We start from the raw sequence: 17710 nt of genomic DNA, 5'->3' as shown, positions 1-17710 counted from the left end.
AGAACTGTGGTAGCTTTAGTACATTTTTTGCATAATCTGTTATTTTATAATTTATTGGTGTTATTTCAACCACAGTTTCTTTACAGTTTTTACACAATTCTATTTAGTAAAACGAACAGTTAAACAAATAATTTATGAATGTTAAAAAAATTCTACAACGTAGAAGGTCAATGATCTATTTTTTAATTTTTTTATTATTTTGTACTTATACATTATTAAAGTGTTTATAAAATTAAATAAAGACATGCATTCTTCATGGAATAAATTATACAAGCGTAAAAACAGTTCCCTGTATCTGGTTTGTAACGAAAAGTTTCAAGAATAGGTTTTCGTGTCCCTTTCTGTTTTACTGGCGTTCAAAAAGAGAGCTATACGTCGGAGGAGCATCTGCTGGTAATTGACTATCCTTGCTGTGTGCATGTGAAGGTGACGGGCTATCTTGGTCAACATTCTCTTTGTAAGATGGTGGGTCATTATCTATCAAGAACACTGGTGAGCCGTTATTTAACTGCGATTGGTCGAGCGGGATTTCATTTTGAATATCACTCATATTCACACTTTCTGTGTAAACATCGTATGCACTAAACATGTATCGTGGATCTCGAAGCATATCGTTTTGGATATTCGGCCGATGTTGGACATTGTTGTCTTGTTTTAGATTTCTCCATTTCGTGCAGCATATTTTTTTTCTTGCTCTCAAGAAGCCTCCTATGGCGCAGACTAAAATCAGTACAATCAGGAGTGGCACCCTGAAATACGAAACAGAGAAATATAAATTCCTGATAATGTAATAGAAGATTTTATGGAGGGAGTAATTAGTAAAATAATAAAGGTTCCTGGATGATCAAAATCGAAAGTCGTTTCTTTTTTCTTTGCAGTATGCACCTTTAATTCGAATGCTGTGAAACGCATTTGAACTTAGTTTTAACTTTAAACTTATTTTTAAATTAAAAATAGATGTGATATTTGAAATCTTTACTTTAATCTCAATAAATTATGAATTCTTTAGATTCACACAGAAAGAAAACAACCTGTTACAATTTCGCACTTAGTCATTAATCTCTGCTCGAATACGTAGCTTATTAGTATAATTCCAAAATTAAGAAGGCTACTGAAATCAATGCCACTGGAACATTGATAGCACTTTCCCATATCATAATAAGTTAAACATTGTGTACACAGTTTAACGTTGATAAATAAAATTACAAAACTGAGATACTAAAGTTTAAATATTGTAATTCAGGAAACGTGTAATAAAGACGAAGATATGTACCGAACACCTACACAATGTATGTTTAAGCCACCACTTTTCAGAACAATGGAATAACCTAGTGTAAGACTAGAAACCTTGCAAACTTAGTATTCTTAAAATTCAGAGTATAATCTTTGAAACTTTGATTTTTTTATTCAACATTGTAAATTCATTCAGTCGGTTTACGCAAGAAATCTAAGAAAATATTTTTTGATTTAAGTGAAGAGTTCTAGGAGGTTATTTAATCTCATTTGCCATGGGCGCACAACTAGTCTTATGTATTAGTAAACAATGTATTGTTAGAACAGAGAGAAATAAGGCATGATTTAACTTACCATATGTACCATTTGTCCACAAATTTCTCGGAACATTCACTGTCGCATTGTCTGAAAATAAGACACATAGTTATATCGTTGCCTTAACATGAGAATGTGTGAACATGGAGAATCCTACGCAATAGTTGCTCAATATTAAATTCTTTATACCAGAAATATCTGACCTCAGTTATTATCAGCAAAACCATCTCTATACGTATGTGATATTATGTTCTAGGTTTACCTCTTTCAGTAGCTCCAATACTGACACTTTCTAGCAACTGCTTACTGAATTTTTTAGAACTTTTTTTAAGAAAGTGATGATGGTAAAATGAGTACCATAAAAAGCGAAAAAAGGACAGAAGAAAGAGAGGATTAGAAAGTTTAGTTCTATCGTCAACTCATTTGGAAAAATATATCAAAAATGCAATAATTACAGTAATTTATAGGGCCGCCCTTGGGGAATAACATTTGGTCAATCAAATTTAATATGAAAGAAATTTGTAGGTGTCAGCTACGGCCCCGGAGTATTGAAACTTATTGAACTTTAAAACAAAGTTAGAATTTGCTTCCACCGTTTTATATGTCATATCTATCAAGATTTGTTTTAAACTCACCCTGTCCCTGGTTTCACTTTAACGTTTGGAACAGATGGACACACTTTCTAAATATAAAGTTGAACAAACTAGTAGTATCAGAAGTATAATGTACGGAAAAATCTTTTTTTTTGGCAGGTAAACAAAAATTTTGCGCGATAACGAAGTGGCGGCAACCTTAATATTAGCTACATCTTAGCAGCTACTAGGTCCTTATATTTTAAAACAAAAAAATATCACTTTTTGTTTCTTTGATAAAACTGAACTACGAAACTTGACACAGTAACTAAACGAAATTGAAAGGAGTGAATTGACAATCATTTTTTCCCGATGTCTACATGTTTACAAAACAGAATCTTTTTATTTTATTCGCTTTTTTATAACATATCAATTTAGAAACACCTGATGTCCCTCTACTATGTCAAAAGCAAGTTTAATAAGCCGGAGATGCTTCTTTTAACTGGCATTCGAAATCAATGAGAGGAAATATAGTTTTGTCCAATCGGAATTCATAAAATTGCTGATAATGTAGTAATGTAAACAACAGGTCTTAAAAGATGGCGTCCCATCCATACTGCGACATGCCTACTGCAGAAATTTAAATAGCACAGTAATTTGAATAAAAGAGACTGGAAAAATGAAACAAAAATAAACAAAATGAAACCGTTAATTTTATTACCCTTTTATCACTAAGTTTTTTGTTTATTTCATTTTAGCGGGAAGAAATAATATCAATTAATGCACCTTTTCCAAATTAGTTCTCCTTGGTGTAATTGCTATTTCTTAACTTTTTAAAACAAAATGAATGCTATTTTTTAAATTCTCATCTCAAATTTGATGAAATGTGAAATCTTAAAATTCATACAGCAAGCAAACTTGTTGAAACAGGTTTTTTTTAATTTTGTGCTAATTGACTTCTGCTTGAAACCGACGATAGTTAGTACAAGCCAAAATTTAGAAGACTTTGACTGTAAATTTGATACCACTCAAAACAGCATTAATTTGGGGTTTAAGTCAAAACATCAAAATTAAAAATTATAAAAGATATGTAATTAGGAAAGCGTGTATTTGTTAAATTCATTTAAAGAGGGGGAATATAATAGACAAGACTGGACACGTGATTTTTCTAGTATGTATTCTGATAACTTCGTTGCATTTTTTTCTGACAATGATATATTAGAAAATAAGCACAAGTTGTCGTCTACTGTAAATAAAAGAGCGCGCTTTTTTGTGGAATTTATCATTACATTGGAATTTATCACTTTCAAGTAAAAAATTATTCGGACAGAGATTTTTTAATTGAATTTTAGCCATTGAATTAATTAACTTTTCACTCTCAAACAGGCAAAAAAGAAAAAAAAACTCAATAGGAAAATTAAAAATTCCTAATGCGCATGCTCGCAGCATTTTTGTTTTGAAACTTCTCGAGCAGAATGTGACTTGACTTAGCTTAAACATGAATTAAACGACATACCTCTACACAAAACAAAAACAACACTACAAAACTTAACAACTGTTGGTTTCCCATTTTTTTATTATTAATTTCTCATTCGTATTTTAATTTTTCTCTTTTAAACTTTCTTCTTTTACATTTCGTATATTCCTTCTTCACTGACTGTTTCAATAATTTATAACATATTAATATTAAAGAATGTAAATTAAGAAAAATTTATGTGTGGGGACGTAGTATGCAAAGTCAGTAGTGTATAGGTAAAAAGAATGTAAAACACGTTATTCAAATTTTCTATTTTTGTCTAACCAAATGAATAATATTAACTTTTGCGTCGCTTAGTAGGTTTCACCACGCTGTGTCTCACGAATGTAACGCTGACAGTAGCCGCATAAAGATAGCAATCCAGGATTGCTGAGAAAGCATTTAGGATGGATATTGCATTGCGTTCTAATTTTTATTTTGGCAATTTGTGATAGAACATTAAACATTAATTGTTGCGATAAAGAAATAGAGAATCCGAAAAGAGCATCGCTCTAAGTTCTCTGTACGTATGCGTGACATGATATATCTGCACTACTAAACAATCAACTAACATCGTTTACAAACAATTTTTTAACCTCTACGGCCACTTATTTTGAAAAAAAATTAGTGATTGTTTTCGCTATGATTAGCCAACAACAGGTTGTAGCTTGTGTTTTTTTTTAAACACTGTTGTTGCAGGCAAGTTTTTTTTTTTTTTTTTTGAAAAAGGACATTCACCTAAATGTATGCAACGTTGTAAGAGCTTCGCCGCATGTGCCTTTATATAATCTACTAACTGAAGGCGGTCCGTTATCGCTTAGTCAGGACGCAATATTTTTCTTAATATTTCTTTGGCTATTTGTATAAAGTTAAACCTTGAAGCATAGCTTTGGTGCTATTGACATCTGTTGCTTTTTGTTACTTTTTTAGATGAGGGAGATAATGTGTTTCCGATGACTACCTCCATTAGTTGTTAACTACGGACGGTTATGCCAGCTTATGTGTTTATCAAAGGAGCTTTTCAAGTCTTAAAAGAAGATAAACAGGATATCTAGCTTAATGTACTAACTAATGTTTGTAGCTGAATTTTTAGAGTACCTTATTGTTAAAAAATTCATTACAAATACACCTTTTTATATAATAATTTCAACAACAAAAAAAAATAAAAACTGAAAATATTTAGCAACTGTAACTTTCTTTTTTTAAACATTTTAGTATTCAGCAAAAAATGAATTCGGTGGAAAACTTTGGTCAATAAAAAATAATAATCATCAAAATTTGATCACTTTTTGCCCACTGTTTTTACTAAGACAACAGGAGTCAGAAGAACGTTATGGCTTAAACAATTCAATGAATAAAAAACTTACATCTAAAAGGACCTACCTTGATTTGATTAGTTGTGGATTTTTTTGTTTGTAGAAGTCGTGGATGTTATATTGTGAAGGTGGTACCCCTAGAAAAAACTATTTCGCAGAGGGTTGTCTTTTCTGGAGATACTTGACGAGGATAGTACGACAAAATTAAGTCAAAAATTTCGTTGATTAGTTGCCATGGTTACCCTTTGCTAGGAGATGTATAGGCAAAATATGACATTTTTCTGCTAGACGCCTAACCAAATAACTGAATAACATGCGTTATTTCAAGCGCATTTTTGGCCGCTTTTGTTCCTCAAAGGTTACGTTTATGAATTGAGCGAAGCGCATTTTTGCAAGGCTGACTCGTTTTTTTAAATTATTTTTTTGAACAACAGAAAAGCTAAAGCAGGGCGAAACAGGCAATATCTCCACAAAATAACTGAAAGACAAAACTTTGATTTGAAAATCGGTTTCATTTAAACACTAGGTGGTACTAATGCCTGCATCCACGGAAGAAATTTTAAAGCGTGGGTGCTTCGGCCTTGAAAATTCTTGTTTCGCGTGGATTCCGAATTTAAACGGCAAAAGACTTGTTTAAAGATTATTTTATGGACATTCTTGACTTGTGGATCGACAAAAGCTGTATACCAGCATTATTTCGACCTGAAAAGCATCAAATACCTAAGACCTTCTAATTGATGAGGAGTAAACTCTGACGAGTTCACTTCAGAGGGTGCGTCTTAAGACAGCTTTCTGAATGCTTGTGGAACACCATAATTAATATTCAGAACTGTCACATATTGTTTTAGGAGGCCCTTAAGTATCATCTAGCTATTGCAAGGAATTAAACATCGACGGAGGGGCAAGAAAGCTGTCTAAAAATGCGAAAATGGTTGCTATGGGCGTTGCTATGCACTTATATTTGAATTGAATATATTTAAAAGTGGCAGTATTGTTTTGTGTCGCTATTTCCTACTTTTACTTCTACTATCTACTTGAATTCAGTGCTTTTACACTTAGCTGTAGAAATTTTATTCGTGATATTTATTTTGCCTCTTAAAATCAGGGAAAATTGACTGGTTCATCGCCTTTGTAAATCAGACCACGCTTGTCAAACTGTTACCAAGTTTACTAAGTTGGCCAAGGAGGTTAATTATTTACAAGACACATAATGATAGCAGAATTGTTATTATTATTATTATTATTATTCCGATATCTATACAAGATATAGCCAACACTGTTATCAATGTGGGTCCTGTGGTCGGAATGTATAAATTCCCGTAGTTGTGGTAAAGGCACTTGCTAAACATGCCCGCGCTGTAGAATGATCCACGGACCTTGTGATTGTGAAGCAAACTCCATAACCACAAGAACACGCACCAAATGTTTATTCTCTGAAATGTCTATCCTGTACATAAATATTCGTCAAATAAATAAATAAATAAATCAAACTTATGTTATCGATATCCATACTGTTTACAACCATCACACCCACAGCTTGATATATCTGGTGCGGGTTTTCAGCAAAGTGAATATTAAGGCAGAAATTTTCGGTTTTTAAATTAAGAGTTACGAATCCGCTACATAAATTAAAAAGAGGCTCCGAAGGGCTAGACGAATGATGCCCGAGGGTTGCTAAACGCTGTCAAGCTAGGAGCTGGGTTTTGCTCATTGTGAACATATGAAATAGAAATGGCGGACAATAAGGATGGAAGATTTCCTCCTCCTGTAAAAGGCTATCGTCCAAGATGTTTTTTTGATCTACAAATAAACAGAGTAGATGGTAAGTAAAAGATTTGTTGCATTTTAATATTTTATAGCTCTCTCAATTGTGGCTATATCATACATAGAAAGAAAGAAAAGCAGGGACCGTGCAATGCAAATAAAGGTTCCTTGTTTTTAAACCTTCTCCTTCTGGATATTATAGATACCAGCTAGCTAGCTACAATCTGACCAAATCCACACCTAAAATATTGACTTTAAATCTTGTATAACTGATCAAATTTCTGCAGCTAGCCTTCTTTGGCTGGAAAATTGTTTTTTATCCAAGTTTACTTTTAAATTATATTTGCTATGGTAGAAAATAAATATCCACTATATAGCTAACATCATTACCACCACCCTGATATCCCCATCAGAGAAAGTATTAGGTCTACACCAACACTTTGTTTATATTGTTCTTTTGGTATAAACAGATACAGAAAACATTTAAGTTCTTCATTCAACTCCATTACACAGCTGTTTCGTGATGGACAAAAATGTTACGAAAAAATAATTCGATTTTACCCCCTCAGTTAAAACAGGATATCTCACGAACGAAATAAGATTTTTATATTCTGTAAAAATCTAAAAATGTCTTAAAAATTATTAAACTGCGGACAAAATTAAAATGGCTTCCACAATTTTTTTAGAAATTTTGTATTTTTATAATTTTTAAGTTATTGAATCTTTTTTTTTGGTATTGTTTTAATTTTTCTGAATTAAAAAGTATTAAAACGATCTACTTTTCTACATGTTATACATGTGTGTTATGGATTTCGAGTTATTTCGTCGAACAAAACACACAAAACTAAAAAAAACATTATTTTTGGCGAAAGTTTTCCATCTTTCCAACCTTGTGCCAACACCGCGATACTAGTTGCGGACTTGAAAATTGGTATGGGGGCTGGAAACATGGTTCTATCGGCAGGTACCGTGCACCGTTCGTCTCGCAAACTATAAACTACTTAAATTTCAGACAGGTTTCCAAAAAATTTTTTCTTTTAGTAGTATATTTAATAGTATATTTAATAATTTATATGAGATTATTATTCTTTTTGCAGAATATAAAAATTTTATTTCGTTCTTGAGATGTCCTGTTTTAACTGAGAGGGTAATTCGAATTATTTTTTTGTAACATTTTTGACCGCTTTGAAACAGCCGTGAGATAAGGATTGATTTGGCTATTTAGGGACAGTCCGAAACTTAAGTAAATGTTAACGCTTTATGTTTTGAGCCACCATATTAGAACAAGAAAACCTGTGATTGTGAAAGATTGTGATGTAGTGTATATAGGCGAAACAAAAAGAAAGTTTAAGCAACTAGTACAAGAACATATGCGCGCAGTAAGAAACGGAGATGTGAAGAAAAACGGAATTGCGGACCACAGCTGGAGTAGAAGTCATCAGTTTAATTAGAATGAGAAAAAAATCATTGACAGAGAATCCAGAACAACGGCCAGGAAGATTAAAGAAACCATCAACAGTGTAGAACGTAACAAACACATAAACAGCATCTCGTATCAACTTCCTGAGATTTGGTTACCAGCCCTACAGAAAAAGTAGTTACCTACATCCAGGTCCAAAAATGTTAATTACCATAATTATCAGCTCGTTTCTGATTGGTTATTTTTTATGAATTTCGATCCTCTGCAATTATATAAATGCATGCGCAACATCATTTTACTTTGCCCGATGATGGGAGAATGATCTCCCGAAACGTCGCCTACTAAACTATCATGTTCAAGAAATGATAAACTTTCCACAGTAATAAGAAAACCTGTTTTTGTGAACCAGAAAGGCTGGAAAAAGGGTTTTATTTTTACAAAACTTTAAGAAAAGTAGGCAGTATACGCTAGCTACATTTTTGTAAAGCTTAACTAGAAGCTCACTCATTTACTTTTTTCATTTATATCACGTTTCATCTTGCCATGCTGCATTTTTATAAAACTAAACTTATAAATTTCTGTGTGGTTCCTGCAAAGGTTATAAAACTACATGACACTCAAGTGTTAAATAAAGTGATCAAATTGTCTCCTTGCTGTCTTTTTACATTTGTGTGAGGTATAAATTTCTATTTTTCTTTTCAGCGGGGAGAATCGTTTTTGAGTTATTTGCTGATATCTGCCCCAAAACATGTGAAAACTTTCGGGCGTTGTGCACAGGTAAAGATCTTTTTTACATTTATTAGGTGCCTCTATTTTATTATTTCAAAAAAAACAATAGGTTTTATAATCTTCTTTTCTGGTATACAATTATGGATGCATAAAAATTTTAGGTGAAAAAGGAGAAGGCAAATCTACCCTTAAATCATTGCATTACAAGAACACGCCATTTCATCGCATTGTTGAAAATTTTATCATTCAAGGTGGAGATTTCAGTGCAGGTATGAATGGCTATTTGTAGGTCATAATATTTTTTAACTTTTGGACAGATTAAAATTCTGGTATAAACCGTTTATAAAAATGTCAGCACTGCATTATATGAGCTAAATCATCGTCACTGAACATTTTGCTTGACAGTGGAGTTTTTTTTTGTTTTCTAGGTGATGGTACAGGAGGTGAATCTATATATGGTGGAACTTTCAAAGGTATATTTCCATCCTGTTGTTTTAACTTTCATGTGGTGGTGGTCGTGGTAGAAAGTATAGTGTTGAACTATTTAAAAACTTTATTTAGATGAAAATTTTACGCTCAAGCATGATCGACCATTCTTGTTGTCGATGGCAAATCGTGGAGCTAACACAAATGGATCTCAGTTCTTTATGTAAGTTTCAAACTGTGCATTGTTCCTCCAAGTTTTTTTTATTATTGCTAATAATTGCTAAAACTAAAGTGCATTCTTTATCGGTTAACTGAATGTTTTAATTGCAATATGACGTTTAAAGGTATTTTGGTTGATTGTTTGGTTAGCAAACTCATACTGTATGATAATTTTTATCAAGTGCAATGTAGAATAATGATGATTAAATGAAGATATTATACATGCTTTATGTTGTCAATGTTTTTCTCTACTGTAATTTCTGTATTGAACTTTGTGTAGTTCCAAATGATCGTTCACAATGAGCTATACTCCTCTGCTCCCCTGTTCTTATTTATTTCTTCACATGTAGAACTTTGGCACCAGCCCCTCATTTGGACAAGTGAGTTACGTTACTTTTTAATTCAAAGACAGAGAAAAGTTGCAGTTTGCGCTTCATTTCGTTGTGTTTTTTTGTTGCCTTATTTTGAAAAAAATGTATGCTTAGTGATTTAGCACCACTGCCATTCAGATCTGTGTTTATGGAAAGATTTTAATCAAGCGCCTACGTTTTTGATTTACCTAATATTTTTGAAACGATTCTGGAACCGATCCCCATAGTAAAAAGAAGCACCTGTTTTAAATTTTAGCTGCATAAAAACAAGATATAGTTATAATAGACTTAAAATATATATAATGTCAATTATCCTCTTTATTACTGAACTTTACTCTTCTGAACTTTATAACTCCCCATTTTTTATGTGGCCTGTCTAAAACATGAAAAACTAATTACCGCCCGGGCGTTAAATTGATATATTGCAGTATCTTGTGGTATGAACTCACAGTTTTTTTGTAAGCAACCAAAGGCTCAAGTGACTTGTAACTAACAGCCGAACCTGTAGTAAATGAATAAAAAAGACAAAAGAGAGAGGTTATAATAATCTTAATATAGTTTACGAGACTTTTCCTTGTTATATGAGTTCCATACGTTTCATGGTTACAAAAGTTTTCTTTTGACTGGCGCACTTGCCTAACGTGAATTCAGCTTTGCAAGTATAGATCAATCAAGAAGTATAATACGAAACTAAAGCAACAGTTAAGCCTGTAAAATATGGAGTTTTGAGTAATATCAATCTTAAGTTCTTGTGTTAGTTACGAAAGAGCGTGTAATGCATGCTGAGCCTTACAGCTTTGTGTAAGTGCGTAAAATAATTTATTCTTGTCTTTTGTAGTGTCCACACAGTATTCGGCCATGTTCTATCTGGTCAGGAGATTATCCGTGATGTCGAAAACCAGAAAGTAAATGACGACCACAAACCATACGCCGACATTCGTGTACACCATTGTGGTGAACTGGTAAAGAAGTCTAAGGTTGCCAGCAAAAAGGAGGGCACGAAAAAAGGTATTGTTTTGCTCAACCCTAGATATATTGGTTTCCAAATGGTATCAAACTTGGCAGACTTATAGTATGTCATTAAAAGAACAAAATGGCAGCAATAAAAAGTTTCGCTTAGTTCAGCACACTTCCTGGAAGCTTGAAATTTACCACAACTGCAACTATATTAAATTAAAATTTTGGTACTACTAGAACGAATTTTAACATTCTGTTTTTTCCGGGTTTCACATAATTTGCATAAAAAGGCCAAAAATTGCCCGAAAAATTCGATTTTTTTTTTATTTTTGGTGTATTTAGAGTTAAGCTGCTCATTAATCTTTGTGTTGTTTTAAATAATCACAAACATAGGCAGTAATTTTTATCATATCGAATGTTTTCTATCAGACCAGAAGGTATATCAACATTGAATAATTAAGCGAGCTATTACGGGCTAGTGTCGTCATCGATGATAATCTTCAGACATTTAAACAATGTCAAGTTAAGAAGTTTCAGGCTAAGAAATTTGAACAATTGATTTCATTAAAACGTCTCTAGCATAATTCAGCATTCCTAAAAAATTGAATAGAATTGTGAATTTTTTTTTTCTAGCTACAAAAAAGAAGCATTCTTCTAGTGATTCGTCAAGCTCGTCCAGTAGTGAAGACGAAAAAGAAAAAAAAGAAAAGAAGAAGAAGAAGAAGAAGTCAAGCAAGGACAAACAAAAGGAAGAGCAAGTCAAAGAAACAGAACAGACGTAAGTTGTTTTGTTGCGATCAGGGGGGAGAAAACTTTGCTGAATAAAACAACAAAATTAATTGATTAGCAGATAAAAAAATTTGCAATTTATAAAGCAAATTAAAATACACGTTTTAACGAACGTAACTAAACTACGGTGTGGTTCAATAGACCTATTTCCATATCCATTTTCGTTCTGCGGAATATACATACCAAAATACCGAATAACAAGACAATGAGATTAATTATGAGCAAATTTTTAGTTTGCAGCGAAGTAGTTCAGATATAGTTTGTTTACTTCTAATATTTAATTTATTTCAAATATTTAATTTATTTGTCATACAGATTGTTATTAACACTTGGTGATAATATGGGATAATAGCATGTATTATTGGGCCATTCTAATGCTTTTGTTTATTTTTCTTGGTGTTAAATGAGCTGGGTATTAGGTAGCTTTGAAATGATGATATGAGTAACTAATTGGCTGGCTGACTTGTTCCAATCAAATGTAAAATTCCAAGCTGTTTACCAAGTGGTGATGCTGCTGGTATTTATCCTGTGCCTCCAGTTATTGAATGTACCTTATTTTTTAAACAACATCTGTGAAAATAACATTAGCCAGGCTTACTGACAGTGGTTTTAAAATAGTTGTTGCGTTGACCTTGTGGGTGCCTTCCCTCATTTATTTTTTTTCAAGGAAGAGTAGCTCTGGAAGTATTCAAACTCACATTTTACACATTTGTGATTTTAGAATTAGCATACTAATTTGACTTGGTGGGGAAAGTTGGACTTTAAACTTTTTTTAAATGTTCTTGCTTATTTGTGTCAAATTTAAGCTTCTATCGTAAATTGTATTTGGTAAAATTTTTTTTTCAAATTTCAAAATATAAGGTTAACAAAAAAAATTGATATCTTAATTGTGAAATTTTGTATTCATCTTGGTATTTTTTCAGTCAAGTGAAATTGTCCAGTGATTTTTCTCAGTCAAAAACAAATTTTTCCTTGAAAGGATCACTTCGCAAAACAATTTAAGAATTGTGGCTTGAAAAAAAACACAAAGTGGTTTCTGAGTACTGCCTAAAAAAAATCTCTGTCCAAAAATTGCTTGTCATGTCAAACTTTACTTTAATCAGTGAAAACTGTGAAATTTTTGTGAGGTCAAAAACAAAACTTTTGGTTTTATATTTTGGTTTTATATTTTCACAAATCGACACTATGAAGAATACCATGAAGATAATTTTTTGTGGAATAAACAACATGGGGATTTATAATAAGCTCTATGCTTTCTCAACACATATTACTTACAAACTGTATTGAGTAAAAAAGTATTAAGTTTAACCACCACAATGCTTGATACAAATGTATGCGGTTACAGTCAGTAAGCGAGTGAGAGTTGTGACAGAAGGAGTGTGGCAGTTACATAATCATAACAGGCAATGGTTTAAAAATATTAATTTTAAAAATCATATGCAACAAATGTTGAAAAATGCTTTGTTGAATACTCATGCAGCTAAGCTATAGCTACAACCTTGGAAAAAAACTTGTTACAAATGCTATAACCAAATCTCTTTACTGTCCCTTTTCCCCCAAAGTTACTTTTCTCTAGTACACCTGGTTTCTGAAGTACTTCTGTTAGCATAAGTCCAGCATATTCAATATTCAACATTAATTTTGGGAGAATGGAGAGCTCAAAATGAACATTACAATATGTTTTCCAGGGTTTAGCTTAGCTTGCTACTTCTGCTTTCTACCAGCAAGCAATTTAATTTTTTAAACCAATCAAAGTAACATGAAGTACCACTGAGCGTTTGTATATTAAGTTTTATTTCTAAATTTACTTGGAAACTGTAAAATAAAAATGTATTCACAACATTCTAAACATGTGGCTAGATTTTAGGTTTACAAGGGTAACATATACCAAAAGACACGCCAACTTTTTTGTCATACTAACACTACCAATACCCTCTTTATAACCGTGTTAACTACGATTTTGTGGAACTGCCAGTTAAAAGCTGTAAAAGTCAAAATTTAGTTGATGTATTCTTTAAACCTGCATGTAAACAACCAGCATACCGAAATTTGCTCATAACTAATCTCGTTTTTATGTTATTCTGCATTTTTGCATGCATATTTCGCGGAACCAAATGGACATGGAAATAGTCTATTCATCGTAAAACGTCCGTTTATACAATTCGGACGTTTCTGTTATGTTATTGTATTTAATTTGTTTTGTATTCACGCGCATGCTCGTTACTAACCATATTTGAACAATAATTATAACAGGGAGAATAATGTTCACGCTGCAGAAGATCTAAACTTTATTCCGACGGTGCCAAATTCGTTTTTGATGCGACGTAGCAAAACACCCAGTCCCATCAGAGAAAGACGGATAAAGGAAGGGTAGGGAGATTCTTGTCGTCGTCATGTAGACGTCATTTTGTCGTCACGCAAACGTTGTATCGTTATTATATAAACATAATATTGTTATTTTAAAAGCATAAAGAATTTTCTGAGACTTTCTTTGTGTTTTACTATTATTTAATTATGCCTAGTCTCCTAATTTTGCTTTTAAAAAAATATAATCTCGAATCTTTATACCTTAAAAATAAACAACAAAAAAGTCAATATGCAGGAAGCTATCTCAGTGGGGGAAAACATCGGGGTGAATTTTGTTTCTGTACCTAACAAAATTTTCTTCATGCATTTATTTACCAAGTAGTTTTAGATTAAAAATTTTCTTCATGCATTTATTTACCAAGTAGTTTTAGATTAAAATTAAAAATAAATATTAGAAAGTACCAAACTATCCTGAGCTTTAGCCAGTTTGTTTATTTTTTAAAAAAGGAGTGCTTTGTTATTAGTTTTGTTATCATTCTCCTGATTTTTTATCTGCTGTACCACAAATGGTTTACACCAGGAAAGAAACTTTCTTCCTTATTTCATTTAAATAATAAATTTTTACTAAGGTAACGTCTATCTCTCTTGTGTGAACCGGACCTTCCAAATGTATATTTTGTCAATTCTTTGCTATTGATGAAATGTTTTTAGAACGCAAGGAAGAAACAGGAACAAGCCTGCCCCGATGAGAAACAGAGTGAATATGGTAAGACTGTTTCGATGACGAAGAAGATTTGTCTAGCTGCTTGATTTTATATCGATTTTATGACCACTTGTTTTTTGTAGGTGTCAAAATCTGGGAAAAAGTTAAGAGGCCGTGGTGTGATGGTAAGCCTTAAAATCTTGTTGGACGCGTTAAGAAAATCCATTGCCATCGTGTGCTTATTAACCATTCTGTATTGAATGGTCTGTATTGTACATGTATTGAAAATATCTATATACGACACGTTTTTCCTCCTCTTTTTAGCGTTATCGTACGCCAACCCCCGAATCGTCGGAAAATGAAGAGTCTGAAGAAACTAATCAGAATCACTTAGACGGAAACACCGATAAAAATACTGAAGAACGCGATAAAGAAGACGCAATTAAAAAAACAGATAGTAGAATTAAAGCAAGGAGAACTCATTCAAGATCCCGCTCCCGAAACCGTCGTCGCTCTGGATCGTGCAATAGGCGCCGCTCGAGATCAAAATCACGTGATCGAAGAAGATCTCGCTCGCATGGCAAAGGACGGTCAAGAAGTCGGTCTCCAAGAAGACGCCGCTCCCGTTCTCGATCCCGTGGCCACAGACGTTCCAGATCCCGTGAACGAAGACGTTCAAGAACTAGATCTCGAAGTCGTAGGCGGTCAAGGTCTAGAGATCGAAGACGTAGATCAAGGTCTGGAAACAGATACCGCAGAAGTCCAAGGCGACGTTCAAGATCCAATGATCGATCCTACAGAAGGCGATCTCCTCGTCGGTCTTCAAGAGAACGAGCCGGGAAGTTTGACCGACATCGCTCTAAAAGTGGGAGTGGTTCGGACTCCTCACTTGAGCGTAGAGGCAGGGAGAACAAGGAGAAAGGCGAAAATCTAAACGTTGCAAAGCCCGATAACAGTGGTGCCAGTACTCTACAAAAACAGATTGAACAGGCAAAGCAATTTGCAGAACAGGCCATACTGAAAAGCCAATCTTCGGACAAGGATACCGTTTTTAAAACATTTCCAGCGCCATCTGTTAACGACACTCAACCTATTACATATAACCATTTAAGTGAAAACCGAAACCAACCAAACAATTTTCAAGAAGTATTTGACAACACTGCGCAACCAATAGACTTTCAAACATATCCTTCTTATAACCAAAACTCCGTTGTTGAGAACCAAAGTTTTATTCAATCGACAGATAATCAGGACCGAATAATGGATGAACCAATGGCATTGGGTTCTCCAGTAAATGATGGCGCCACTGACTTAATACGAATAGATGAGATCCCTTTACCAGATCCTGACAGTGCTGCTCCACCTGAAGATACTGCGCAAAAACAACCCTCTCCTCCACCTCTGCCATCTGATTGCCAACCTGAAAACGAGGAAAAGTCAAGCACGTTTCTTACCGGAATGTCTGCAGATGCAAATCAGCCTGGAATTTATGGGGATGATTTTATTGCAACTAGCATCGAAGAAGAGCACATCACAGACAATCTGCGAACTGAAACTAAGCAGACAAGCAATACGAAGGAGAGCAATAACGACGACGAGGGGAAGGACCAAAGAGACGACGATATTTATGCAGATCTGCTGTTAAATACAGAAAGGGTTGCTGGAGAGCAAAAATCGCCTAGGACGAGTGTAAATAAAACAGGCCCTACTGAGGAGAGTATCGAAAAGAAAAATTCAGATGGCCACGAAATTGATGATGAGCCGGACGATGCAGTAGATCGTAAGAAGAAAAAGAAAAAGAAGAAATCGATTAGGGCGTTTTCAGAAGATGATACTAGTGACAATAAATCTAAATCTCGACATAAGGATCGGCGTCACAAGAAGAAGCGCCGTCGTCGATACAGCGAAAGTGCGTCCGGTGTTAGTTCCAGCGAAGGTGACGAGGAGGAGTCGGACGACAGCATGGTGGAAGCTGATCGAGACCGTTCAAAGAAGCAGAAGAAGAAACATAAGCACCGAAAGCGCGAATCTAGTAGCGACCCATCCGAAGACGACAGGAAGAAGCGAAAAAAGAAGCATAAGCATAAGGATTCAGATTACGACGACGAAGGAAGCAGTTCCGAGAAGAAAAGTAGGCGAAAAAGTAAGCGCAAGCGAAGGAGTACTTCGCATAGTTCAAGCGAATTTTCTGAGGGAGAATATTCGTCTGATGAAATTAAAGCAAAAGCAAAGAAGAAGAAGGATCGAAAGAAACATAAAAAGAAGTTGACGACGTAGAAACGCATCTCTTCTCGCAGGACTGGATGTATGATTTTTTAAGTTCTTCCACACAAACTCCCCCCTCCCACCCCCACTCCCTCTAATCGTTCTTGTGGATTGGGTGCGTTATTTGGTTTGTTTTTATAAATCTGGAAGCAGTAGTTTCCTGCAGTCCATTATATCAAAAATTCATCTGGTGGCAAAAAATGCAAATTTTGCGATATTTAAGTTTTCTGACTTATTTTCACACTATTTCCAGTAGGAGACCAAACATATTTCCGGGGGTAATTTGAAGCTCGAAGAGCATCTTTTTTAATGCAACACGTGTAGATTTATTTTTAGAAAATTTAGCAGTGCAAACTTAGTCTTTTTTATTTGCCGTATTGGCTAAAAAGATTTTGCATTTGGTTTTAATCTAATGTGCCACTGAGATTTTAAATAAATTTCGCGAGTTATGCACAATCGGATTGACAAGCAGCGCATACAAGTAGCAGCGAGTCAAGTAGACGAAAATTGTGAAAGCTTACTTCGTAAGAGGGGTCAAAGCTGCCTTTTTACCGCCATTTTATTTTTTCAAAAAAATATGTGTAGTGGGCAGTTTATTTTAATTTTGCAGTTTAAGTGAAAACAAAACGGAAAAATAGAGAGAGATTTTAATAATGTCCTATCCAAAACCAAAATAACGACAGCGGCTTGGGTGTCGTCGTTGAGAAGCGAACATCTAAACTACGTGCCACTTCTCCAATTAAAAAAATACAATTTTTTATTCATTTTAATTTCGCGAAACTGATTTTTGATTTTTGACCTAATATTT

At 33.9% G+C, this 17710-nt stretch overlaps 2 protein-coding genes across 3 annotated transcripts; one reads left to right on the top strand and one right to left on the bottom strand.

Moving 5' to 3' along the window:
• Positions 1-160: 160 nt before the first annotated feature.
• Positions 161-4202, bottom strand: LOC130622457 (uncharacterized). Its single transcript, XM_057437916.1, has 4 exons — positions 3637-4202; positions 2184-2230; positions 1588-1638; positions 161-749 (listed from the first exon to the last, which is right to left on the bottom strand). The coding sequence occupies exons 1-4, from the start codon at positions 3688-3690 to the stop codon at positions 347-349; spliced, it is 555 nt and encodes a 184-aa protein (XP_057293899.1). The 5' UTR covers positions 3691-4202; the 3' UTR covers positions 161-346.
• A 2432-nt stretch (positions 4203-6634) lies between these two features.
• LOC130622453 (peptidyl-prolyl cis-trans isomerase G-like) lies at positions 6635-17256 on the top strand. Of its 2 annotated transcripts, XM_057437912.1 has the most exons (12): positions 6636-6774; positions 8839-8913; positions 9027-9134; positions 9294-9338; positions 9427-9514; positions 9861-9890; positions 10720-10889; positions 11472-11616; positions 13881-13997; positions 14646-14700; positions 14781-14822; positions 14962-17256. In XM_057437912.1, the coding sequence occupies exons 1-12, from the start codon at positions 6684-6686 to the stop codon at positions 16912-16914; spliced, it is 2919 nt and encodes a 972-aa protein (XP_057293895.1). In that variant the 5' UTR covers positions 6636-6683; the 3' UTR covers positions 16915-17256. The 2 variants fall into 2 exon arrangements, with proteins under 2 accessions (XP_057293896.1, XP_057293895.1); XM_057437913.1 differs by lacking the exon at positions 9861-9890 and having other exon boundaries at positions 6635-6774.
• The last annotated feature ends 454 nt before the right edge of the window (positions 17257-17710 follow it).

Source organism: Hydractinia symbiolongicarpus, chromosome 12, assembly GCF_029227915.1.
Source record: "Hydractinia symbiolongicarpus strain clone_291-10 chromosome 12, HSymV2.1, whole genome shotgun sequence".
Classification (NCBI taxonomy): domain Eukaryota; kingdom Metazoa; phylum Cnidaria; class Hydrozoa; order Anthoathecata; family Hydractiniidae; genus Hydractinia; species Hydractinia symbiolongicarpus.
The sequence above is the reverse complement of the archived record's forward strand: the minus strand, read 5'-3'. Positions and strand labels throughout refer to the sequence as shown.

Coding starts and splice junctions, on each gene's coding strand:
- LOC130622457 (XM_057437916.1), bottom strand. CDS start 3,690: ATGGGAAACCAACAGTTGTTAAGTTTTGTAGTGTTGTTTTTGTTTTGT. Junction 1,639..2,183: donor AAAGTGAAACCAGGGACAGG/GTGAGTTTAAAA, acceptor TCTTATTTTCAG/ACAATGCGACAGTGAATGTT. Junction 750..1,587: donor GTGGACAAATGGTACATATG/GTAAGTTAAATC, acceptor TTCGTATTTCAG/GGTGCCACTCCTGATTGTAC.
- LOC130622453 (XM_057437912.1), top strand. CDS start 6,684: ATGGCGGACAATAAGGATGGAAGATTTCCTCCTCCTGTAAAAGGCTAT. Junction 13,998..14,645: donor GAAAGACGGATAAAGGAAGG/GTAGGGAGATTC, acceptor AAATGTTTTTAG/AACGCAAGGAAGAAACAGGA. Junction 14,701..14,780: donor TGAGAAACAGAGTGAATATG/GTAAGACTGTTT, acceptor TGTTTTTTGTAG/GTGTCAAAATCTGGGAAAAA.